Genomic DNA, 27,057 nt, shown 5'->3' with positions numbered 1-27,057 from the left:
TGGGAGGTCTTTGCCTTCTCCAGCCAGGGAGAAGATTCGTACCGTGGGTGGTGAGGACGGGTGCTCAGGCAGAGTGGAGGTCTGGCATCATGGCTCCTGGGGGACGGTGTGTGACGACTCCTGGGACATGCAGGATGCCGAGGTGGCATGCAGGCAGTTGGGCTGTGGACCCGTGGTGTCTGCCCTGCTCCCCAGAAGTCCCCAGGCTCCAGGACAGCTCAGGAGTCCTTCCCTGAGGCTGTGTATGAGGAGATCAGTTACAGTCCAGTGTGGGAAAAGCAGGCCAGGTTTGGTGGCTCAGGTGGGTGTGGGTCCTCCCTGGAGGCACATCTGCAGGACCCTTTCCCCTGGCCCCAAACTGGAACTGATACTCTGAAGTCCCCCCAGTCCATGGTCCCTGCAGTGCTGGGGCCATGGGGTCTGTAGGGAGAGCATCCAGGTCCTAGGCCCAGGAGAGAAGCTTTCTCCCAGTCAGCTTTGACTGTCCCAGCTGGACAGCCCCTCTTTTCCTACCCTTGCACCCCATGTAGCACCTGAGGAGTGAGGGAATGGGCTGTCCTAGGGCAGCTCTGGAGCACCTATGAGACAGGGTTTGTCCTGGGGGACCAGGGTGAATTCCCAGCCCTCCTCCCCATGCAGCCCCAGCTCTGTGGGTCCCCCTTCCCCATCAGCGCTGACCATAAGCCAGGTCAGTGGGACTTGCTCCATAACATGCGTTGTGCGTCTCTCCAGGCTCCTATTCAGAGGAGTCCCTGACCCAGCTGCAGCCTTACCCTGGGGTCAGCAAGGAGGAGGATAGTCTGGGATCAGCATCAGGTAACAGAGGCAGGAAGGGGTTGATCTCCCTGCAGACACATGATGAACAGAGGAGTCACTGAGTGTCACCATTGGAGATGGGGAGGACGTGGGGGTCTCCTGTAGTGCTGCCAACCCCATGTCTCAGCCCTGTGTACCTGTGCATCCTCCCGTCCTCTGCTCTGCAGGACATATCTTCTCACTGTCACCAGCTCCTCTCTCCTTTCAGATGTCCTTGTCCTGCCCAGAGGTCACCCAGAAGATGGCTACGATGATGCCACAGAGGTTTCTGATCTGGGAGAGGCTGCTGTGCCTGGGCAGGGAGAGTGGGAAATGCCCAGGATGCCAGAGAAGGGAGCAAGCCCCAGGGATGCACGCAGAGGTGAGAGGAAAAGACAGCGCTGACTATCCCCAGGGTGCCATCCCTGGTGCCCTCCAAGTCACTACTGTACTGACACCCGAATCTCCTGGGGAGGGGGAACCTGCCCCGGGAGTTTTCCTTGAAAGGCCTGGGGGTGAGAGAAGGATCTGAATGTGGTGAAGAGCAGGGAGGATGGTGGGGTACAGACCCCATGGGGCGAACTGAAACGTCTGGCCTTGCTGCTTACAGGGGGCAGCCTGTACTCCCAGAGAAGTGCTGAGGTCCCTAGAACTGAAGGAGACACCTCATCCCTGTCCCCGGGGAGCATGGGCTATGGTGATGCTGAAGAGGTGTCTGTGGCACATCCCTGTGAGGACACAACTGCTGTGTTACTGTAGCTTGGTGCACAACAGTCCCTGAGCTCCTGGCCAGGAAAGCCCATCCCTGCCCTGCAGCTGGGTGCAGCTGGGAGGGAGGAGAGGTCTGTGCAGCTGGGAGAGCTCCGAGCATGAGGGAACCAACTCCCTTGACCCATGGGCAGCAGAAACTGCTTGGAGTTTCCTCTATTTTTATTCCCATTTTTATCCTGTTCATCCTTATTTGTTCTCATTAAAAGTCTCTGGGGGCTTTGACCCAGAGCTGGTATGTGCCAGGTGTCACGGCATCTCCCTGAGGCTGATCGGGGATGCAGAGAACAGACACACAGTGGTAGGGAGGGGTGTGTCTCAGGGACAGCAGACTCAGGGTCAGGCTGTGGGGCTGCGAGAGCCCATGGTCCCTTGGGAATAATCTTAGTGACAGAGGCATTTCCATCCTGCTGGCCACAGGCAGTTTCTAGTCAAAATGTCTCTCTGATAGGTCCCGTGAAGCACCCCAGTGGGAGCACCCATCTCCTCACCTGAGGGTTCCAGCTGCTATTTCACGCAGGCCCTGCCTGGGTCATGCTGGTCCCACAGTTCAGAGGCCATGTCAGAGCTGCCATGTCAGGGTAAGCCCTGGGTTTTTGTCTCACAGAAGTGAGCCCTAAGGTGACCACAGGGCCCTGAACACCCCAGCCAGCCCCTGGTGGGATCGCGGACTGCGGATTTCCTCCCGCAGTGCTTAGGAGGCAGCTCTGCTCCCCAGTGCCCCAGCACAGGGTACAGAGACACTTTCTGGAACACACAGGGCTGGGATTCCTTCTCCTCATGCTCTGCCAGGACCCCAGTTTCCATTGGATGTTCCTGCTGTTCCTGTAGCAGCCCTGGGCCCCCCTCCTCCTGCTCCCTTCCAGCTCCCACCCTTCCCTCCTGCTGCCTTGCCAGGGATGCCATTTTTGGTTGCGTGCGGGGCAGGACTTGTGGGCAGGTACAGGAGGGCTGGGAGCAGCGAGGATGAGGGCACCTTTCCCTCAGCACTGTTAGAGGGCCAGGGGGATGGAGGAAGCATCCCCACAAGATGTGCGCTGCAACCAAAAGCTGTGGCCAAGCCTCTGGCCTGGAGAAGGGCCCATCCAGGCAGATGCTCGTGTGGGCACATTTCCATGGCAGTGAAGATTCTGTGTCCCACCACTAAAACTGGTGCTGCTGGGGGCTGAGCCAGGGTCCCTCTCCCTCAGCTGGGGTTTCAACTGCCCCAGCACCCATGGGCAGAGAATTCTCTCATGCAGGAGCCAGGTGGGGAGAATGGTTTGACACCTGAGCAGGACCTGCCCTCCCTGCTCCCACTGGTGGGTCTCCACACCCCACCAGCTCTTCCCTAAAGGGCTTCTCTGCTACAGGCTGGAAGGTGCGTCGGGTGTCTCTGGCAGGATTCTCTGTGGGGAGTAGCTGCAGCTCTGTAGCCCTGCAAAGAGAAGGATCTGGCCCTGGTGCAGAAGTGGGGAGAAGGCAGATGTTGGCAACAGCCTCTCCTATTGCAGTGTTGCCCCATTCCCTGCTGGGAACTCCTCCATCCCTGGGGTGACCCTAGGGAGATCTGGGAGGAGCTGAGGTTCACACAACCCTCTGCCCCACACCCAGGAGCCTTCCTGCTTGCAGTCCTATGGGAGAGCAGCGTTCCCAGGGCAGGACCCCACAATGATGGGTGACATAACATGGGCATTGCAAACACAGCCTCCATCCCCTGGAAAACTCTGGCTGGGATAAACTCCAGCTCTGCAACTCAGAGAAATAAGGTTTAAAAGTGAAGTAAAGAAGAGGGGAGTTTTATCTGCTGGACCCAGGATGGTGGGAGCCTATGGGCAGTACGGACACTGATCTACAGAGTCAAGGTGCCCCAGGTGGGGACTGGTGAGAAGAGCCCACTGTCTGTCCCGTGCCCCCTCCCCACCAGGTCTGCCCTCCTGAAGGTATATTTTCTCTCCCTTACTCTGGCACCTGGTGCAGGTTTGCCTCTTCCTTCTTGGGGAAATAAGCCCCAGGCCTGGGTGTGTTGGAGGGGGCAGCATCCCTGAGCAGAAAGAACCTGTTTCATGGCATTTGGGGACCTGAACAGTCTGGCCCTGCTGGCTTGGTCCGTTCTCTGTAGCCAAGCAGGATTTTCACTGTGCCCCAGAGCTGTTGGTGCTCCTGCAGCTCCTGAGGACCTACCTGAGGGGGGTTGCAGTGAGATCCCAACCCTCAACACTGCTGCCCCATGTTGGGCAGAGCTCAGCTGTGGAAAGCACATGGGAGAACAACTTTATTTCTCTGATTTTGGTCTCACTATGCCCAGGGGCTGGGCACCCTGCAGTGAAAGTCTGTGTCTCACACCCCATTTTAGTTGCTCGGGGAGCAACCAAGGCACCATCTCCTGGCCCTCGCCACCTGTGTGTGGCTGTGGACAGGCCTGTGCCTCCCCGATCCCACCAGCACAGGGTGGACGGAAACACCAAACAACACAGGAACAAGATGTTGGCACCAGCCCCACCAGTCCCCCCTTGGCAGGGCAGTAACTGACCTCAGCATCTCCAGGTTCCTTGAGCTGAGGCTCTGCTCAAACCAGTGGTGATGGTGGAAGGAGAAGGATCTGGAGACAGAGAAATGTCACTCCTCCAGCTGGGAGTCCCACAGCCCTGCCCAGGTTCATCCAGCTCAGACTCCTGAAACAAGAGCTTCACTCCACAGTCAGAATTGAGTATGACTGTTCAGCAGGGATTCTTTATTTGCAGCGCTGGGCAGAACAGGGGATCGCTCCACCACGAGTGCCGCGCTTACTAACAAAACTCTCTGACTAATATACACAAAAAGCACACATATGCATTAGATTTCTTAGAAAAGACAGTCTTATGTTAATGGATTCTCAGAATTCATTTACATAGTCTGAGCATGCGTAGTAAAAATAGAGTGAGGGTCTTCTCCCCTCCTTAGTGGTCCACATAGCCTTTCTCACACTGTCCATTAGTTGAACTTTAGGTTTCTTTTGTCCATATATGGTCATAGAGTTACCTCATCAGCTCCTGTTTGTTCCAAGGAGGTTAGTTTAGACCAGCTTCCAGTCACTTATCTTGACACTGGCATCTTCTTAGACACTTGTTTTTTAGATTCCTGCTTCAGGGATGTACTCAGGGAGTTTTTCAGACTGTCCAAGGTCTGTCTTATCTTCACTAGGCAAGGAGTTAAAGGTTTCAAAACATCTTACAAGTGGGTAATGACTACAGAGGGTAGTTAGGAAAAAAAGTATAAATGAAATTACATACATTGCAGTAAGATACGGGAAAATTAAAAGCTAGTAAAACACAAGTGATCGTTAACGGTAAAACTAGATGTCCTACTTTACAGGTCCCTGTACATTAGCAATTTCAAGTATACTTGTAGCAACTTCCCTTCACCCCGCTACCTGCTGGCACAGAGGAATGCTTCCCATGTGGCATGGGATCTCCACCTGCAGAAAGGACAATCTCAGACCCTCACCCCTGGGAAGCCACCAGCGCAGTGTGGCCCTGGTCCCAAAGGACACCAGGGCTGGACCAGCACACTCACAGCACATCTCTCAGTGCAGCCAGAAAGGATTCCTAGCATGCTGCTGACATCTTTCCCCTCCCTGAGTTCTCCCCTCAGAGGAGCACACTCTGATGCCAAGCATTGCCCCTGGGTGGTGGTGGGGGTGTCTGTGGTGCCAGGCAGTGACCTGAGCTCAGGTCCAGCACAGCCACCCTCTTCTCCAAGAGGGGCTCAGCAGAGGCAGCACACACAGCCCTCCTGCCACCCTCCTCCCCTTGCAGCTGAGCCCTCGGTGGGCAGGACAGGCCCGCAGGGCCTGGAGAGGACCAGTGCCTGAACTGCAGCCCGCACCTGCCTGAGGCTGGGGAGTCAGGGCAGAAGAACCCCTGGAGATGCCAAGGAGCGAACCCAGGACCTCCCCCAATCCAAGTCGCTGCTCAGCCACTGAGCTCCCTCCCTGTGACACCTACTCCCATGATGTGTCTGTGACATCACAGCCCTGGTGTCCCCTGGTGTCTTGGTTTAGCTAGGATAGGGTTAAGTTTCCCCAGCAGTGGGGGGAAGCTCTAGCCAGGTTATTCATTACCATGCTGACGTCACCTCCTGGTGCCCAAGCGCAGGAGCGTGGGAGACTTGGGGAACACGTGCGTTTATGTGATCTCTCTGCTCTCACTGCTGTATTGGTAGATACCTTGCTCTGTTCATTGTTATTACTGTTATTGTTATTGTTATTGTTTGTTTTGTTGCTGTTGCACTGTTGTATTAAACCTCTCCTTATCTCAGCCCCGGGGCTTTGTATTTCACTCCCTTTGTGGGGGAGGGGCAGCGGCCGCGTGGTCTCAGACCCCGGCAGGGACTAAACCACCAAAACTTTTGGCACCCATCATGGGGCAGCAAGAGGGCTGAAATAAGGACAAAAGAAGAAGGTGTGTTAGGTGCAATTTCTCTGTCTTTATTTGTATTGTTTGATAAGAAATGTTTGCAATGCTGGCCAATTTGCTTGCGTGGTGGGGCTGGATAAATCCTTATATCCACTGTGTGTTCCTAGTGCTGGTGTTTGTTATAGGTGGAAAACATGTCAAGGGTCTTGTTTTGCTGTACTGGCTGCAGACTGCTTATAATATGCTTGTATCACTGCTTGTGGGGGTGAACCAGTACCTGTTTGTTCCCTGGGCTTTTGTTAGGGGTCTCACCCCCTCTATGGGTAAGCCAGGGGAAGAGATCCTCTCAGTTTTTGAGAGTTTTAGCTATCCTTGGAGCACCCAGACTAGTGTGTTCCCGGCACAATGCTTTCTGAGTATCTGCCAAATCTTGTTTTGGGCCATGTGGTACATCTTCAATAATAGCACCACCTGGAAAGCTGCCCCTGTGATAGACAGTAAACTGTTTGTTCATCAAATTCCATTGAAGATACTGGGAGCTCGTGACATGTTATTCCATAAACTATGTTGGCCTAAACTTAATCTTAACTATTACACTGTGTAACGACTAACTGACTGTAAGTGCTTATCTAAGTTGAAATGCTGAAGCAAGGACTCCTACTAAGCAAAAGACTGAAAAGAGGGAGAAAGGAAAGAAGGACAAAGGGAAGAAGGACAAAGGGGAGAAAGACAAAGGGAAGAAGAAGAAGAAAAAAAAAGGAGGTAGTGTCTATATTCTGTAAGATATAAACAAAGACTTTGTGAGCCACTCTCAGGAAAGTAGGAAATACGAGAAACTGGTGACGTGACGAAAACCCGGATGGAGCGACCCCCTAGCTGCAAAGTGCGCAGACGCAGGATACACCTCTCAGAAAGACCCGATAACGGAAGACGGAGGATATAAAAAAGACGGACCCTCGGGAAGTGGGTGCGCGCCGTTGGTGGAGCAGGGACTCCCCGGCCGCCCAGCGCTGTTTTGCTTATTGCCGCTTGCTAAAATAAATAATTGAAATTTAATTTGTCCTAACTTGCATCATTTTGGCAAGATAGTCTATAACAAAATTGGTGCCGTGACTCGGATAGAGGCAATCTGGTGGGAAGCCCCATATGGGGAGGCGCGCCCCGCTGAGTTCAGCGGCCCCGGCTGAGTGCTATCACATCACGCCCTCTACCGACGAACTCCAAAACTCGGCAACAAGCAAAAAAAATACCGGTAACCCCGTAATCTTTGTGCACGAAGCCCCGGACGAAGACGCAGGGTTGCGTGAGTATAGGCCGGTTACCGTTCGGTTGGGGTTGGGTTTCCCGGAGCGTGGTGTGTGAGACGCCCAGCAGGGCGAAGCGAGTGCGGACCCCTCGGTAGTGCAGTTCCCATGTCCCGCGAGGGACTGGGTCACAAAAAGGGGGAAGCGAATTGTGTGAGTGTGTGAAGGCGCTCCGGAAGATGGGACAGAAGAAAAGCAAGCCTTCTGATCCCATGGGTGATTTGGGACCCGAAGTGAGGTACCCCCAAATACCACCAGATAGCCCTTTAGGCTTGATGTTAAACCATTGGGAAGATTACCCCTCTAGGCGGGGTAAGGACAAAGCAAAAATGATTTATTATTGTATGGAAGTTTGGGGAGGGAAACAAATCAGAGGCGATCACCTCTATTGGCCTGTTTTTGGGTCCTTTGAAGAATGGGTCTACCAAACCCTAAACATTTATGTCAACTCAAGGGAACCCTTTAATTTAGAGGAGAGTGAATATGCATAGGTATAGATAGCATCAGATACCCGAATAAATCTATATCCTCTAAAAAAAAAAGTTAAGAAAAAGAAGGTACGTGATGAGGACGAACCTCCCACCTCTCCTCCTCCTTACATACCTCCACCCCCACCTCCGGCGCCTTCACTTCCTCCGACTGCGCCGGAGGACCCAGAGAATTCAGACTCCCCACCTGAATCCCCGAAAGAACCGAGACGAATAACCCGTAGTCAAACTAAAATGGGGTGGGGTGATAGTGGCTTGTACCCCCTAAGGGAGGTTGCGATGGGGGGACCCCAGCCTGGCATGGGATATGTGACTGTCCCTCTTAATTCAGGGGACGTCAAAGAATTTAAAAAAGAGATGGGGAATCTATTGGAGGATCCCTTAGGTGTGGCGGAGCGGGTGGATCAGTTTTTAGGACCAAACATCTATACCTGGGATGAAATACAAGCCATAATGGCTATACTATTCACTGTTGAAGAAAGGGATATGATCAGGAGAGCAGGAATGAGAATTTGGGATCAACAGCATCAGCAAGGTCCAGCAGCAGATGTAAAATGGCCTCTAAATCGACCTAATTGGAATAATCAAAATGAAATCGATAGAAGTCATATGCAAGACCTGAGGACGATTATAATCCAGGGTATAAGGGAATCAGTCCCTAGAGGACAAAATATAAACAAAGCCTTTAATGAACATCAGAAAAAGGATGAAACTCCTGCTGAGTGGTTAGAGAGACTGAGGAAAAATCTTCAGCTTTACTCAGGACTAGACCCTAATACCCCAGTGGGACAGGCATTGTTAAAGACACAATTTGTGGCAAAAGCATGGATAGATATTAGAAAAAAACTAGAAAAAATAGAAGATTGACAGGATCGGGGGTTGGATGAATTACTGAGAGAAGCACAGAAAGTCTATGTCCGAAGGGAGGACGAGACTCAAAAGAAACATACCAGAATGATGGTAGCTGCGATAAGGGAAGGACAGAGAGTGAACAGTGCTGGGAGAAAACAAGAAGGTCAAAGAACAGGCTATAGATCAAAGGAACCGGAGAGAGAGAGAGAAAAAGGGAGTATTGTCTGCTTTTATTGCGGAAGAAAAGGTCACACAAAGAAGAGCTGCAGAAGGAGAATGATGGATGAGAGAATGTTTAAAGAAGATTAGGGGTGTCAGGGACTCTATTTGCTGGGGACCCGAGAACGAACTGAACCCTTGATAAAGTTAAAAGTAGGTCCTCAGCAACAGGAGGTAGAATTTTTAGTAGATTCAGGAGCGGAGAGATCTACTGTTCAATCATTGCCCCAAGGATGTAAGATTTCATCAAAAAAAGTACAAGTAGTTGGGGCGAAAGGAGAACCATTCGGAGTACCGGTAATTAAAGATGTACTCCTTGAAACAGATTCTAAAGTGGGGGTGGGATCCTTATTGTTAGTACCTGAGGCAGATTATAACCTACTGGGGAGAGATCTAATGATTGAATTAGGAATTAGTTTGGAAATAACAGAACACAAACTTGAAATCAAACTATGCCCCCTACGGGTTAAAGATGAGACTAAAATCAACCCTGAAGTGTGGTACACTCCGGATACGGTGGGAAAACTGAATGTTGAACCTTTTATGGTAACCATCCGGGATCCTGAAGTACCGGTGAAGATTAAGCAATATCCCATACCTCTGGAGGGAAGGCAAGGATTAAAACCAGAAATTCAGAGATTAATAAAGCAGGGATTATTGGAACCCTGCATGTCCCCTTTTAATACTCCCATTTTACCTGTCAAGAAGGCGGATGGAGAGTACAGATTAGTCCATGACCTAAGGGAAATTAACAAAAGGACTGTAACTAGATTCCCTGTAGTAGCTAACCCACACACTCTCTTAAGTCAATTAGGCCCGAACGACCGGTGGTACAGTGTAATAGACTTGAAGGACGCTTTCTGGGCATGTCCCTTAAAAGAGGAGTGTAGAAACTATTTTGCTTTTGAGTGGGAGGACCCAGACACCCACAGGAAAACTCAACTCCGGTGGACAGTCCTACCCCAAGGTTTCACTGAATCCCCAAACCTGTTTGGGCAAGCTTTAGAACAAATTTTGCAGGATTACCAGATAGGAGATACCCTTACCCTAGTCCAGTATGTAGATGATCTTTTAATAGCAGGGGAGGATGAGGAAAGGGTTCGGGAAGAAAGCATCAAGTTGTTAAATTTCCTGAGCTTAAAGGGACTGAAAGTGTCAAAATCCAAATTGCAATTTGTTGAAAAGGAAGTTAAATACCTAGGGCATCGATTAAGTCAAGGAACTAAGAAATTGGATCCAGAAAGAGTGAAAGGGATACTTTCCCTACCAAGTCCAAAAACTAAAAAACAAGTCCGGCAACTATTAGGACTATTTGGATATTGTAAGCAGTGAATCGAAGGGTATAGTGGAAAAGTAAAGTTTTTATACACCAAAATAACTAAAAATGGATTATTAAAATGGACTCAGGAAGATGATCAACGGTTAAAAGAACTAAAAACTGAATTAGTAAATACTCCTGTTCTGAGCTTGCCCGACCTGAAAAGACCATTTTTCTTATTTGTCAACACAGAGGAAGGAACTGCATTTGGAGTATTAGCCCAGGAATGGGCAGGAAAAAAGAAACCAGTAACATATATCTCAAAATTACTGGACCCCGTAAGTCGGGGATGACCTACGTGCCTACAAGTTGTGGTGGCAGCTGCTTTGTTAGTTGAGGAAGCGCATAAAATAACTTTTGGTAGTGAATTAAGGGTACTATCACCCCATAATATTAGAGGTGTGTTACAGCAAAAAGCAGAAAAATGGATAACCGATGCTAGACTAGTAAAATATGAGGCAATCCTCATTACGTCCCCCCACCTGACCCTTAAAACAACATCGTTACAAAATCCAACCCAATTTTTGTATGGAGAACCTAGTCAAGATCTTTTTCATGATTGCCTCCGTAACATCGAGAAGCAAACTAAGATAAGACCAAATTTGGAAGAGGAGGAATTAGGGAAAGGAGAAAAATTATTTGTAGATGGATCCTCTCGAGTGGTAGAAGGGAAAAGAAAATCAGGGTATGCCATAATTGATGGAAAAACTTTTAAGGTGATAGAATCAGGACCCTTGAGTCCCAGCTGGTCAGCACAGGCATGTGAATTATATGCAGTATTAAAGACTTTACAATTACTAAATGGAAAAGTGAGAACTATATACACTGATTCTAGATATGCCTTCGAAATAGTACATACCTTTGGAAAAATATGGGAAGAAAGAAGTTTAATCAATTCTCGGGGGAAGAACCTAGTACATCAGGAGTTAATATCACAAATTTTGCAAGCTATACGAGGGCCCAGCGAAATTGCGGTAGTACACGTAAAAGGACACCAAAGGGGGCTAAATCCTTTAGTACGGGGGAATAACCTTGCTGATCAAGAGACAAAGAGAGCAGCGCTATCAGCACTGGACTTAGATGATCCGATAGAGGACAGAAAGCAGTGTGTTAATTGTGGAGATAATTACCTCCCCTGTTATGGTTGCTGGAAAGAATACGGAGTAGACGGTATAGAATGTGTATGTAAAAGACCAGGGTTTAAGTGGTGCTTTTTCCATGGAAAATCCTATGAACTTTTAAGTTTTACTGTTCAAGAACAAGCAAAATTAAATCAAATGGGGATTAAACAGAAAACTAATGGAAAATGGGAACTCCCGGACGGCCGAGAAGTTCTCCCAAAACCCATAGCTAACAAGATAATGCAGCAATTCCATAAAAACACTCATTGGGGAACTCAGGCATTAGTAGATCAATTTGCAACTAAATACATGTGCATTGGGATATATGATATAGCCAAACGAGTGATAGGAGAATGTCTCGTTTGTCAAAAAGTAAATAAACATCAAATAAGAAAACGAGTATATGGGGGGCGAGAATTGGCTCATAGACCTTTTGCAAGAATACAAATAGACTTTACTGAATTACCAAAGGTGGGGAGGTATAAATACCTATTAGTAATTATAAATCATTTAACTCAATTCGTAGAAGTCTTTCCCACAGCCCGAGCCACAGCTCACACAGTAACAAGGATATTACTTGAAGAAATTATACCTCGGTATGGAGCAATAGAAGCAATAGACTCAGATAGAGGTCCACACTTTGTATCCAGAGTAACCAAAGAGACTTTGGCTGCCCTGGATACACAGTGGCAATACCATACTCCGTGGCACCCGCAGAGCTCAGGGAAAGTTGAACGTATGAACGGAGAAATAAAAAAACAACTTACCAAACTAATGTTAGAAACTAAAATGTCATGGGTAAAGTGTCTCCCTTTAGCCTTGTTAAATATCAGAACTCAGCCCCGAACTGATGTAGGCATTTCTCCCTTTGAAATGCTATATGGGATACCCTATGATTTAGAAATGCCACCGGATCACCCCCAACTTGAAGAATTAAAGATAAAGTCCTACCTGATACAACTAATGGCAAGGAGAAAACAACTACAGGCTCGGGGGATGGTAGTACAAAGACCTCCATTGGATGTGGCCATGCATCAAATCCAACCAGGAGATAAAGTACTAATCAAATCATGGAAAGAATCTTCTTTGACCCCCCGTTGGGAAGGACCCTATGTTGCTCTTATCACTACAGAAACTGCTGTTCGGACTGCTGAGAAGGGGTGGACACACGCAAGCCGAGTAAAGGGACCTATACAGGATCCGGCCTGGAAAGTGACCAGCCCTCCTGGGGATCTACGAGTCACCCTTCGGAAAACCTGAAAGAACTCTCTACACATTGTGAGATAAGAACCTACGAAGAACTCGATGAGTGAGACCCTAATATTTTTGTCCAATTGAAACTTATATTTGTTTTCCTTTTATATGCATAAAGTGTAAAGTGTAATGTATGTAAAGAAGGCTGGAGGATTCATAATACACATGGAATAAATCTTCGGTCTAGTTGTAATCAGTGTTATTAACGAGAATAGCGATTAACTAATCAGGCCCTAAAACTGGAGATTCTAAAACTTGGTAGAAAATATTTACTAAAGAGAGTGCACTCACTCTAATTGACCTACTCAATAACACTCTCAGATCCTAAGGGTGATCTGTAGAAAACACATCCTCTGGGTCCCCTGTCGTGAACCCGAGGTCAAAGATAAAAACTGGGAGACCTATGTGTCCCGGAGTAGAGGCAAACGTACCCCTGAAGAATACGGCTGCTGCCGAGAAGATGGAACACCCTGCTGCTCTAAGCAACAGAGTAGGCAGAGGAGGCAGAGACGTATCAAAGTGGGAAAAACTTTACTACCCTACTCTGAAGAAAAAAGGACCTCTGAGGGAGAAGAACCAGACGAGAGTGTCAGACACCCCGATACAAAAGAGACTAAGAAAAAATATGCAAATCTATAGAATCCCGTCAACCTTCTATTGGAGCTATTGGATAGTCTAGCTAGGTGTATTAACTACAATGAATACACTACCAGGATGGGCTAGAACGACTAACCAATCCCACCAACCTTTTGAACATACCCTAACTAATCAAATTATATGACCTTGAACAGATACTTATTATGGACATACAGGAAGTATGGATGCAGATTTGTATGGGACAGAGTTAACAACTACCATACTAAGCAATAACCTAACACTCCAAACATATAAATGGGAGAATTCATCCCATACCTGGACAGCTAAAAAAGGAAATGAGATACAGATAGGCTGCAGAGTATTCAATGTAAATGTGATAATAAGTCGGCACCCTTTAATTCAAACCGTCCGTCAGCCCCCTTTTACTCAAATCGTTATCAGAGACAAAACGAAATCTAAAATAGCTCAAACCCGTTATGAGTCGGAAACCTGTTGGTATGCATTTACTGCAACCCAACCGGTGTCCATAGTTTGTTTGGGAGGGACCAGGTCAGGAGATCAAGCTATATCTTTCCGATTTCCATTGAATATACAGGAGGAAACTACAACAATCACAACCCACACTCCCAAAGAGACTACTCAGACTACTCATACTGTTCCAACACAACCAACAGTCGTGCTTACCCAAGAATTTTTAAAATTGGACCATATGCAATTAGAAATACAGGTAAACAACAAATGCTGTTTAACCCGGCGTGGTCTCTCAAACAAGTTGAATTGTTAATGCAAAATAATGTTTCAAATATTCAACCAGCATGTTCACCTTTCCTAAAAACTTCTTACGAGGGATGAACAACCTGGCTGCAAAAACAAACTCCTCACACAAAAAGAACGCAGAGAGACTTAACCGGTGCTTTGGGAACAGGATTGGGAGTTTTAAATAGTATTGATTCGGAGATGATAATGAACAAATTGGCTACCTCAATTAGTGATTTAACTAATATACAAAGACCTTTACAATCTTCCTTATTGACTTTGGGGACTAACCAGTGGCTGTTGTCGAATATATTACCAAAAGGGGAAAAGGTAAATATAAAGGATCATGAATTGATTACAGACGCACTCAGTGTGCTCCAAAATAACCTCTCTTTAACTCTCAGCTGCATCCAGGCTCAAATATGGATGCAGTCGATAACTACCTCAATTATAAGAGAAGGTGAAGAAGGTATTCTTCCTACTGAAATTCGAAGAATAATTTGGGACAGTGCTACTAATTTTGAAAAGAAACTCCAATCCTGGTGGAACCTGGTAAACTTTACCTATGACCCCATCACAAACACAACTACTACCTTTATACTCACTATTTACAATACCACCATATACCAAATTTATCCTATCATTACATTAAGACTGAATCACAACGGAACCATACTCTATCCTTCTGAGCATAGAGTATGGGCCCGAAAAGTAAACGAAAAATGGCAAACTGTCAATCTAGAGTCCTACATTGTACGGGAACAACAAGGATTCATTTGTAAAAGCAATGCAATTGAGACACAAAATATTTGTTTAGATACCGAACAAAATATTTGTCACTTTGAGGTCCATCCCAATGAAAATCCTAAAACAGTACTTATATATATTGACGAAGATTGTGTATGTTTGAGGACGGTTTGTGAATTCTTAACCATAGACAAGATCATAATAGAGACAAAAAATTATTCAAATCTCTGTGTTTGCAACTTCACAAAGGTAATCGGATGTGACTTTTCCTATTTAGCCCCAGTCACGTCTTACCAACTCCTGCAATCCAATTATACATTAATACATAATCTACAACCTACACCCATTAGAATGAACCTCACTTTGGTTAAGCAGTTACTTCAACACAAAGACTTAGTTAGAATTTTAGAGAAAGTTAGAGAAAACGGACAGAAAACTCTAATAACTGTTCATCACAATGTGGAAGAAATACACCGAGTCTTGGAAAGAACAAAAAAGAATGCAGAACATAACTGGTGGGACACCCTTTTTGGATAGTCACCTACTACTACAGGCATCTTGAACAAGTTGTGTCACCCCATTGTGGTTCTCTTGATATTAATCTTAATCAGTTTGACTTTGTCAATAATATTATATGTCATAACTTGGAGAATGATGCAACGAGTAACATATCTGATGTCTGTCACCCGTCCAATACTCATTAAAACCAAAAACAATCAATTAGATGATGACTTTAAATTGAAAAAAACTCTCCTGTTAAGTCAACAAGAATTGCAACGATTTGATGAACAAAATGATAAAAAGAAAAAGGGGGGATTGTGATAGACAGTAAACTGTTTGTTCATCAAATTCCATTGAAGATACTGGGAGCTCGTGACATGTTATTCCATAAACTATGTTGGCCTAAACTTAATCTTAACTATTACACTGTGTAACGACTAACTGACTGTAAGTGCTTATCTAAGTTGAAATGCTGAAGCAAGGACTCCTACTAAGCAAAAGACTGAAAAGAGGGAGAAAGGAAAGAAGGACAAAGGGAAGAAGGACAAAGGGGAGAAAGACAAAGGGAAGAAGAAGAAGAAAAAAAAAGGAGGTAGTGTCTATATTCTGTAAGATATAAACAAAGACTTTGTGAGCCACTCTCAGGAAAGTAGGAAATACGAGAAACTGGTGACGTGACGAAAACCCGGATGGAGCGACCCCCTAGCTGCAAAGTGCGCAGACGCAGGATACACCTCTCAGAAAGACCCGATAACGGAAGACGGAGGATATAAAAAAGACGGACCCTCGGGAAGTGGGTGCGCGCCGTTGGTGGAGCAGGGACTCCCCGGCCGCCCAGCGCTGTTTTACTTATTGCCGCTTGCTAAAATAAATAATTGAAATTTAATTTGTCCTAACTTACATCATTTTGGCAAGATAGTCTATAACACCCCGAGGGCAGATACTTATGAGTGGCAAGGTGTGTGGGAAGAGATGGGCAAGTGCCTGGGTCAGTGGTCACCCCCAACGTTCTGGGATTTCACTCCCGAACAAGTGGAGAGTCCTGATAAACTGGTGGAGCATTTGGAAAAGGTGTGTTGCCACTCTGACAAACCCCGGGAAACACAACTCGCTGCAATGTGCTGGTGGCTTGCCCATGCTTACTGCATAGTCCTTAACACTGTTCACTGCCCTCAAGGGGGAGAAAGAGCTGCAGGATCTGAAAGTGGACTTATTGGTAAAGCAGCTGGTCCAGGGGGACAGGCAGTGCCAGTACCAGTCGCCTCCACCAGCACAGCAGCTGGGCCAGAGGGACAAGCAGTACCTATATCAGTCGCCCTGATAGGGAAAACCAAATATACCAAAAAATCCCCTCGCAGTGTACAAGGTGATAATGAATCAGGCCCATCACGAGAGCAGGAGGAAGAGCCGGAGGTAACCATCCGATCTCTATCCCTGAGTGAGTTGTGAGATATGTGGAAGGATTTTAGCTGACTTCCAGGCGAGCAAATCTACACCTGGCTGCTCCGGTGCTGGGATAGTGGAGCTGCTGGTTTTGAATTGGAGGAGAGAGAGGCCAGGCAGCTGGGACCCCAGACAGAATAGAATGGCCAACACTATGCCTCACCCTCTTGAGGGGACCAGGAAGTCATTCTTGCAGGAGTCACTCTTAGATCAAATGAGTGATGGTGAGCAGGATTAGAGGGGCCCTGCCTCTAGCCAGCTGGAGGAAAGGGATAATGGGATTTACTGGAAGGTGTGGATCCGATGGCCTGGCACATCAGAACCACAAGAATATAAGGCCTTGGTAGACACTGGCGCACAGTGCACCCTGATGTCATCAAGCCACGGTGGGGTCAAATCCATCTGCATCTCCGGAGTGACGGGGGGGTCCCAACAGCTGACCCTATTAGAAGCTGAAGTAAGCTTAACTGGGAAGGACTGGCATAAGCACCTCATTGTGACTGGCCCAGATGCCCCGTGCATCCTAGGTATAGACTACCTCAGGAGAGGGTACTTTAAAGACCCAAAAGGGTACCAGTGGGCCTTTGGTATAGCTGCCCTGGAGGAGGCTGAGCAATTGTCCACCTTACCCGGCCTCTCAGAGGACCCCTCGGTGGTGGGGTTGCTTAAGGTTGAAGAGCAGCGAGTGCCAATTGCCACCAAGACGGTGCACCAGCGGCAGTACCGCACTAACCGAGATTCCCTGGTCCCCATCCATCAGCTGATCCGTTGACTAGAAAGCCAGAAGGTGATCAGCAAGACTCATTCACCTTTCAACAGCCCTATATGGCCAGTGAGAAAAACTAATGGCGAGTGGAGACTAATCGTGGAGTACCGTGGCCTGAATGAAGTTACGCCAGCGATGAGTGCTGCAGTGCCGGACATGTTAGAGCTCCAGTATGAGCTGGAGTCGAAGGCAGCCAAGTGGTACGCCACGATTGACATCGCTAACGCATTCTTCTCCATCCCAATAGCACCAGAGTGCAGGCCACAATTTACTTTCACTTGGAGGGGTATCCAGTACACCTGGAATCGATTGCCCCAGGGGTGGAAACACAGCTCCACCATTTGCCATAGACTGGTCCATACTGCACTGGAGAAAGGTGGGGCTCCAGAACACCTGCAGTTCATTGATGATATCATTGTATGGGGGGACACAGCTGAGGAAGTCTTTGAGAAAGGAAAGAAGATAATTGAAATCCTCCTGAAGGCTGGTTTTGCCATCAAGCAACAGAAAGTTAAGGGGCCTGGAAGGGAGATTCAGTTCCTAGGAATAAAATGCCAGGATGGGCGTCGCCACATCCCAATGGAGGTGATAAACAAGATAACAGCCATGGCCCCACCAACCACCAAAAAGGAGACTCAGTCTTTCCTGGGCGCTGTGGGGTTCTGGAGGATGCACATCCCAAACTACAGCCTGATTGTGAGCCCTCTCTACCACGTAACCCGCAAGAAGAACGATTTTAAATGGGGCCCAGAGCAACAACAAGCCTTTGAACAAATTAAGCAGGAGATTACCCAGGCAGTGGCCCTCGGGCCAGTCCGAGCAGGGCAGGAGATTAAAAACGTGCTCTACACCGCAGCCGGGGAGAATGGCCCTTCCTGGAGCCTTTGGCAGAGAGCATATGGGGAATCCCGATGCCGACCTCTAGGCTTTTGGAGCCGGGGATACAAAAGCTCTGAAGCTAACTATACCCTGACTGAGAAGGAGATACTGACAGCGTACGAAGGAGTTCGAGCTGCCTCAGAAGTGGTCGGCACTGAGACACAGCTCCTCCTGGCACCCCGACTGCCGGTGCTGGGATGGATGTTCAAAGGAAAGGCTCCCTCCACACATCATGCAACAGATGCCACGTGGAGTAAATGGGTTGCGTTGATAAAACAACAGGCTCGAATAGGGAACCTCGACCCCCCAGGATTAGTGGAAATGACCAAAAACTGGCCAGAGAACAAAGATGCTGGGATGTCACCAGAACAAGAGGTGAAACGTGCTGAGGAGGCCCCACCATATAAGGAGCTGCCAGAGGAGGAGAAGCGATATGCCCTGTTCACTGATGGGTCTTGTCGCATTGTGGGGAAACATCAACGATGGAAGGCTGCAGTGTGGCATCCCACTCGAGAAACCACTGAAGCTGTTGAGGGACAAGGTGAATCAAGCCAGTTCGCAGAGGTGAAAGCCACCCAATTGGCTTTGGAGATTGCTGAGTGAGAAAAGAGGCCGAGGCTCTATCTCTACACTGACTCGTGGTGATGGCAAGTGCCCTGTGGATGTGGTTGCAGCAATGGAAACAGAGCAACTGTCAACGCAAGGGCAGACCCATCTGGGCCGCTGAAGTATGGCAGGATATTGCAGCCCGGGTGGAGAACCTCGTTGTGAAGGTGCGCCATGTGGACACCCATATACCCAAGAGTTGAGCCACTGATGAACATCAACACAACCAGCAGGCGGACTAGGCTGCTAAGATCGTAGTGGCTCAGGTGGACTTGGACTGGCAGCGTAAAGGTGAACTGTTCATAGCCCAGTGGGCCCATGAGACCTCGCGCCACCAAGGCAGAGATGCAACATACAGGTGGGCTCGAGATTGAGGGGTGGACCTCACCATTGACACCATCGCAGAGATCATCCATGGATGTGAGACGTGTGCTGCAATCAAACAAGCCAAACGGGTGAAGCCCCAGCAGAATGAAGATCGATGGATGAAATTTAAATATGGAGAGGCCTGGCAGATCGACTACATCACACTGCCACAGACCCGCCGAGGCAAGTGCCACGTGCTCACAATGGTGGAAGCAACCACTGGATGGCTTGAAACTTATCCAGTGTCCCACGCCACCGCCGGGAACACCATCCTGGTCCTTGAAGACCGAGTCCTGTGGCGACACGGCACCCCAGAGAGGATTGAGTCGCACAATGGGACTCACTTCCGAAATAACCTCAGAGATGCCTGGGCAGAAGAACACGGCATCGAGTGGGTCTACCACATCCCCTACCACGCACCAGCCTCTGGGAAGATCGAGCGTTACAATGGACTGTTAAAAACTCCATTGAGAGCAATGGGGGGTGGAACCTTCAAACCCTGGGACACACATCTGACAGAGGCCACTCGGTTAGTGAACACAAGAGGATCTGCCAATCGAGCTGGCCCGGCTCAGTCAAAACTTCCATGTGTTGTAGACGGGGATAAAGTCCCTGTGGTGCGCATGAGGGATCTGCTGGGAAAAATGGTCTGGGCTAGTCCTGTGCTGGGCAAAGGCAAACCCATCCACGGGATTGTTTTTGCTCAAGGACCTGGGTGCACCTGGTGGGTGATGCAGAAGGATGGAGAGGTCTGATGCGTACCACAAGGGGACTTGATTGTGGGTGAAAACACACCGTGAATTATACTGTGCTTTTGTTAATTTTTCTTTGTTAATGCTAATTGCTAAATGGCAGCTGGATGTGACGCACATGGTATAGAATAAAGGGGTGGATTATGTCCTGGTTTAGCCAGGATAGGGTTAAGTTTCCCCAGCAGTGGAGGGAAGCTCTAGCCGGGTTATTCATATATCATGCTGATGTCACCTCCGGGCACCCAAGAGCCGGAAGAATCGGTGATCACGTGGTTGGTGCAGCTGGTCCTCTCACTGCTGTATATCGGTATATATATATCTTGCTCTGTTCATTGTTATCACTGTTACTGTTATTGTTATTGTTGTTTGTGTTGCTGTTGCACTGTTGTATTAAACCTCTCCTTATCTCTGCCCCCCTTTGTGGGGGAGGGGCAGCGGCCGCATGGTCTCAGACCCCGGCAAGGACTAAACCACCACACCTGGGTTCCAGGGACCCTCCACAGAATACAACACTTGAATTGTCCTAAGAAGGGGGAAGTCAGGACTGCCTCTCCACTGGGGCCTGATCCTGGAATAGGGCTGCACTCCAGAGTGCTGCCCTTTTAACATCTCTGCAGGGCAATGGGGCAGGAGGAGGCTCTTGCTGCAGGCACTTCTTCCATGCTCTGACACACTCCAGGGTTGATTGATGGAGAGGAGAAAATCCCTGAGCCTCCTCTGCCCCACAGGGCAACACCCCTCTGTGCCACATCTGTCCTCAACTCCATAGCAAGAGCAGTGCAACAGGGTGAGGGAAATTCCCTCCCTGGGCTGAGGTGCCCCCAGGTTCTGATGACACCCCAGGGTGTGTGGTGTGGGGACATGGGGACAGAAATCCTATAACCCCTCCTCCAGTCATGGGGCCTCATTCTGCACCACTGTTCCCACCAGCATCCCTGGAGGTGAGCTGAACAACAGGTGTCCATCTCCCTGGGATGTGGGTTGGGCTTATGGACCTTCCCACTCCTTCAGCACTGAGGACTGCCCTGACAGCAAAGCAGTGCTTGGGACAGCCGTGGCTGGGCTCTGTGGCAGGGTGGGTGAGCATGTTCAGCTGTTAACTCAAAGGTTGATCACTTGACCTCATACAGGATGGTGTCTTCATGGTGGTAAACCTGGGGCAATTGTGCTGCCCTGTGCCATAGATTTTCCCCTGCTGAGCTCCTGCCTGGCAGAGAGGGTTTTGTGCAATCAAAATCAGACCACAGTCACCATGAACTTCTGGAGTGGTTGAGTGGAGCTAAAGTGATGGACTTGCTCATCTGTTCTGCTTTGCACAACATGGCCCCAAAGCCCATCCTCAGCAGTGACTACCCCGTTCTTTCTCCAGACCTAGAAGGACTCTTTCAGAGCAGTGATAGTCCTTTAGGAACTATCCCTGTGGACAAGCATTTTCAAGCTCATGCTTAAAGCTGACAAGGCAGTAACCTTGCTTGGACAGTCTCTCCTCTCCCCTCCTCTCGCTAGCACTCAGTCACAACAAAAGCCAAACTTTTCTGGAGGTGCATCCCTGGGGAGCTGGCTACAAGGCAGCAGGTCCGCAGCAGGCTGGGATGTGCACATTACTGTGGGACTACAGTCCAGTATGTGATGTTGTGGTGGTTTAATTCTCACCCCTCCCCGCCCCTCTTTGTTGGGCTGCTTGGTGCCAGGTGTGATTCCAGCCACATCTCCCGAGCTATACACCAATCTGTGGAGATAAGGACTGCTAACGTTAACGAGCCTGGCTCCTGCCCCTCCTGATTACTTGGAAACGGTTATAACAGCCCATCATCTCCTAAGGGCCTGGCACACCTGTGCCTGGGATGTGATCAAATGGGAACAATAACAGAGTTGCACATTCATCAAGTTCTTGTGCAACTGCTGGAAGGCAACAGAAGGTATTTGACAAAAGTCTTGGACCCTATAAACTGGCACCACAAGGGAGACCTTTTGAGCTCTCCTGGATCACAGCAGCCTGTGACCAGCATCTCCCCTGAGCTGGGACACCTCTCAGGTACCAAAACCCTTAAGGTATCGTCTGCTCCAGACAGAAGGTCAGGGCGAAGTCCACCCACTCGAGTCTCAATTATCGCCCATTGAGGAAAGCCAAGGCATTGTGAGTATTTGCTCTAAACTCGAGAGGGAAATTTTTCTTTGAGCTAGCTTCTCTTTCACCCGTTCTTTCTCTGCGTATTGGTGCGTGTGGGGGGGTACGTACCCTTGTTTCTGTGTGTGTGTTTGTCTGTTTTGTGTACGTGCATGTATATATGTATAAATTAAGGTACTGTTAAGTAAGTTAGTGTGAATCTTGTCATTTTAGAATCTGTGAATAAGTCGCTTTTCTTTCTTTCAGCATTTCTGAATTATTTTGTAATGATAAATTTCTGTTAGTTATTAATAAATCTAGATTTCTTACTAAATCATTACCATGTCAATACTTTCATCCGTGACAGACGTTCCTTGGCCTGACTGGTTGACTGGGGAGGTGCTCAGACTGGAGACAGAGGACGATCTCCTGGGTCACAGTTGTCACCGTGTTCCTGATGGGCCAGAAGGGTTCTGTAGCAGCAAGAGGTTGCAAGAGGGGAGCCCAGCCGCTTGTTGGAGCTCATGAGCAGATCTTTCTTCCTGTGAGCAGGGAGTGATGTCTGTGAGGGCTGCAGCTGGGCTGGACAGTCCCATCTAGTGTGTGAGGATATTTGGGGATGGGAACTGGGGACAGCTGGGACACTTGTGCTGTGATCCCTTGGTCTGGTGCTGATAGAGAACACAGAAGCATGTGTGATGTACAGAAAATGCAGAGGGAGGTAAATTCGGAGAATGAAAATGACATCCAGTGGTTGAGCTGGAGTTGTTTGGAAGTCACAGTGTGAGTTGGTGACCTTCCATGCTGGACTTCAGGGGAGCCACTGGTGACATTTCTGTCCTGACCTGTGCCCTTGCAGGAGGGAGGAGCGATGCAGAGGGATGTTCATGTGGGGCCCCAGAGGGGTCCCCCTGTGCTGTGTATCTCCTTGCTGCTGCCCAGAGAGGAGCATGTCTGTGTTTCATCAAGTGTTGCAGCTGGGGGGCAAAGGGGGCCAAGAATCTCTGCTCAGGACAGTGTGTGACTAAAGAACACTGCGCCCATGTGCCACGATCCTCAGCACGGCTTATTCAGCTGTCCAGGGAACATCAGAGGTCTGGCTGTGACAGACCTCTGGAGAGAGGATACTGCCATTCAGGCCTCAACTCCAAAATGTGCCTCTCCCTGGGACTGGGGGGATGGTGGCCTCTGGTCTGGGAACTGAGGTCCAGGTGCAGGATGTGTGTGAGGAGGGGAGCAGTCTGTGCACCACTGAGAATGAAAAAGATGAGAGGGACAAGGTCTTTGCAGAGACCTCGCAGAGGAGAGATCCCGATCCTTGTGGAACAGGGAAGGAAGCACAGCTGGAGACCACCCCAAAGAAACACTGAATGGAGAGTCCTGCCCAGGGGGAGGCTGGGGGCTTGTGGTGCTGGAGGAAGGCTCCTTCTAACCTGTAGATCTGCAGCTACAGAGCACGGGCAGTGCTCTGGCAAGAGGTGAAGGAGCAAGGAGGAACCAGGGCAGGATGGAAGAAGGCAGATGGGCTCTGCAAAAATCTAAGGGAGAAAATCACTGCTGAAGCCTGGGGTTGAACCAGGGACCTTTAGATCTTCAGTCTAATGCTTTCCCAGCTGAGCTCCTTCACCCCTGCCCCAGCAGCCCTTGTCCCTGTGCCACCCCTGCCAGGCCACAGGCTGACACCCATGAGGAGAGCTCCTTGGGGACATGCCCAGGAAAAAGCTGTGCCCCGTGCCAGGCAGAGTGGACCTGGCCTCTCCCTGCCTCCATGGCCAGATGGGCTCCAGGTGTGGGGTGGGTGCCAGCCTACAGTGGGAGTGCCAAGATCTGTGTTGGGCCTTAATTACAAATGTGATGGTGATGAAGGCAAGTGGGCAGGCCAGGCACGTGCAGCTGCAAAGGCTGAGGGTGGAAGAGGTGTGGTTTGGTAGAAGACCTCTTTCACAGGGAAGAGAAGGCCCAGGGGAAGCCGAGCTTGTGCTGGTGCCATAGGCTTCTGCTTCATTCTTGCCTGAGCAAGAGTGTTTTGTTCAGTGTTGGGACACCATATTTAGGGGAAAAGGAGGCTTGAAAACCTACAAGGATCTGGATTGCACAACTTCTCAGGGCTACCTCTTCCAGTGTGTGTGACCTCATGGTTATGACCTCATAGACTTCATGGTCCTCATCTCCTGCCTGAACAGTCTTTCAGCTTTTGTCATTGCCTCTCATTTTCCCACCATGCACCACTATGAAGAGTCTGGCTCTATCTTCTTAACCACCTGACAGGTACTGAAATACTCCTGCGAGGTTTCCCAAAGCCTTCTTGTCTCCATACTGGACAGTGTTCCCTCAGCCTTTTCTCAGGTGGAAAGCTCTCCAGCCCCCTGCATGCCCCCACACACACAATTGTATTGGTGCCCCTTCACTGAACTTGCTCCAGTTGATCAATGTCTTTCCTGTACTGGGGGCAGGAGGTCCCACACTCAGTGCAGAACTGGGCATGTGGTCTAGCGAGCACTGAATGGGGGGGGAGAATCCCTCCCCCTCATCTCCTGGTCATGCTCCTCTTCATACAACCAGAATGCTGTTGGCCTTCTTGCCTGCCAGAGCTCACTGCCAACTCATGTGCAGCTTGTTGTCCACCATGACCCCCCAGGGCCTTTTCTGCTGAGCTGCACCCTACTCAGGGAGGTTGTCCAGGGTTAGGCCAGCTCAGGGCAGGACTTGGAATTTCTCCTCTCTGAAATCTAGTAGGTTCTTGTTGGCCCAGTCTGCCAACCTGCCGAGGTTACTCCAGAAGGCAGCCTGCCAGTGTATGCATTGGTCCCCTGACGCAGCTTTGTGACATCTGCGAACTCTGTCAGCTCCTTGTACAGGGTTCGTGTGTGTGGTGGGGGTTTTTGCTAGTGGGGGAGGGGGCTAAAGTGATGGCTTCCTGTGAAGAAGTTTCCTGAAGTTCCCCCAGCTCCAAGTCAGACCTGCTTCTGGCCAAGGCCAAACAAATTAATAATTATGGCTGAACCTCTGTGATACCATATTTAAGAAAGGGAACCTGTGAGGAGGAGTTGAACTTGTGAGGAGGAGTTGCGAGGAGGACACCTGTGCAAACACCAAGATCAGTGAAAGGAAGGAAGAAGAAGGGGGGTGGTGTGCATCAATGCAGAGACTCACACTGCATCCTGTGGTGAGGTGGCAGGGCCACCCCCCTGCCACCCATGGAGGTCCATGGTGAAGCAGAGGAGGACCCCATGCTGGAGCAGGTGGCTCTGCCTGAAGAAGGCCGGGAGTCTGTGGTGGTTTAATCCCTGCCGGGGTCTGAGACCACGCAGCCGCTGCCCCTCCCCCACAAAGGGAGTGAAATACAAAGCCCCAAGACTGAGATAAGGAAAGGTTTAATACAACAGAGCAACAGCAACACAACAAACAATAACAATAAGAATAACAGTGATAACAATGAACAGAGCAAAGTATATACTGATACAGCAGTGAGAGAACCGGCTGCGCCAACCCACGCAATCACCGATTCTTCCTGCGCTCGCGCCAGGATGTGACATCAGCATGATATATGGATAAGCCGGCTAGAGATTCCCCCGCCGCTGCTGGGGAAACTTAACCCTATCCTGGCTAAACCAGTACAGACTCTGAGGGGAGAAGCCCTCACTGTTGTAGTTTAGTGCTGGGAGGACTGCAACACATGGAGGTAACCCATGACAGAGCATCTTGAGAAGAATTCACCCTGTGATGAGGATTCACATGAAAGTTCATGGAGGATGGTCTCCCATGAATGGGGCCACATGCTGGGGCAGCGGAAGAGTGTGAGGAGTCTTCCCCATGAGGAGGAAGGAGCAGCAGAGACAACACGTGATGAACTGACTGTAACTCAATCCTCTGCCCCTCTGTGCTGCTGTGGGGCAGGAGGGTGAGAAATCGGGAGCAAAACTGAACCCAGAAAGAAGGGAGAGGTGGGGGAAGGTGTTTTTAAGATGTGATAATACTTCTCACTGTACTACTATGTTAAATTTTGTTGTTGTTAATGTTTGAATTAAATTGATGGTTTTTTTTTTTTTTTTTTTCCCCTTACTGGATCTGTCTTTTCCCCATTACCACAATGGGTGAATCATCCCTCTCTGTCCTTATTTCAGTTCCTGAACCTTTTGCTTTATTTTCTCTTTCCCATTCCCAAGGGGGAAGGGGTGACTGAGCAGCTGCGTGGTGCTCAGTTTCCCGCTGGGCACAAACCATGACAATGATGGAGATGGGGCCCAGGTCAAGGAGAGAGAGGTTGAGGAGGAAGAAGTTCATGGGGGTGTGCAGGTGGTGTCACAGGCGATGGTGGTGATGATGAGGCCGTTGGCCCAGGAGGGCAGCCAGGGAGATGCCCAGGAAGAGCCAGAAGTGCAAGAGCTGCAGCTCCCCGCCTGTCTGTAAATGCCAGGAGGAGGAACTCAGTGATGGAGCTTGCACTGGACATTTCTTCCCTAAGGATCCAGGACCTGTGCCAGGAGAACACAATGACAACTTAGGAATCACTTTGCTGTACAAAATCAGAGACATATCTCATAGAGTGTCCCCCCTCCACCAACACACGTACTAATTTCTTCTGCTTAGCAGGACATCAATTCAGTTCCATGGCTGGAGCTCTGCTTCATGCTGGCTGAGTGAGCCCTGAGGAGCAGCACCTCTTGCTATAGGCTCCCGAGGTGTCCATCTTGCTCTAGTCTAGGGGGTACCTGTGAGCAGCGGGGATGCAGCAACCATATGTGATGATAGTCAGAATTTCTCAGATGAAATTCCCATTAACATCGAAGGGATTGTCAGCAGGTGCATGCTCAGTCATAAAGGAAGTTGGCTGTAGAAAGGAGTTCTAGACTTTTTTGTTGTTTATTTGCACAGCCCTTCCTTGCCCCACCCCATCTCACCTGGGGAGTGTTATCTGAAATCAGAAATCCTCAGCATTTCTGCTGTACTCAGAGTAAAGAGCCATGAGCCCTAAGAGGCAAAAGGCTCTTGGTTCCGGTGAGGTGAGCTGGTGGGGAGGACTCACAAAGTCAGTGCCTGAC

The 27,057-nt window shown here is 49.1% G+C and overlaps 1 protein-coding gene and 1 non-coding gene across 2 annotated transcripts in view; one reads left to right on the top strand and one right to left on the bottom strand.

The window, feature by feature from the left end:
* The window catches only part of LOC141927780 (uncharacterized), a 28,334-nt gene extending 6,977 nt beyond the window's left edge, over positions 1-21,357 (top strand). The window contains 12 exon segments of the mRNA XM_074835042.1: positions 24-287; positions 733-816; positions 1,025-1,177; positions 1,406-1,525; positions 1,773-1,864; positions 3,360-3,416; positions 3,470-3,522; positions 3,899-4,066; positions 4,933-5,255; positions 20,588-20,695; positions 20,920-20,983; positions 21,093-21,357. Coding sequence (XP_074691143.1) covers positions 24-287; positions 733-816; positions 1,025-1,177; positions 1,406-1,525; positions 1,773-1,864; positions 3,360-3,416; positions 3,470-3,522; positions 3,899-4,066; positions 4,933-5,255; positions 20,588-20,695; positions 20,920-20,983; positions 21,093-21,357 — 1,751 coding nt within the window.
* A 2,213-nt stretch (positions 21,358-23,570) lies between these two features.
* TRNAF-GAA (transfer RNA phenylalanine (anticodon GAA)) lies at positions 23,571-23,643 on the bottom strand. The gene has a single exon. It is a non-coding gene; the product is annotated as a tRNA-Phe (tRNA).
* Positions 23,644-27,057: the final 3,414 nt, after the last annotated feature.

The sequence above is a fragment of the Strix aluco genome, chromosome 10, assembly GCF_031877795.1.
Source record: "Strix aluco isolate bStrAlu1 chromosome 10, bStrAlu1.hap1, whole genome shotgun sequence".
In the NCBI taxonomy this organism is placed as follows: Eukaryota; Metazoa; Chordata; class Aves; order Strigiformes; family Strigidae; genus Strix; species Strix aluco.
Note: the sequence above shows the minus strand (reverse complement) of the source record. Positions and strands in the feature narration are given on the sequence as shown.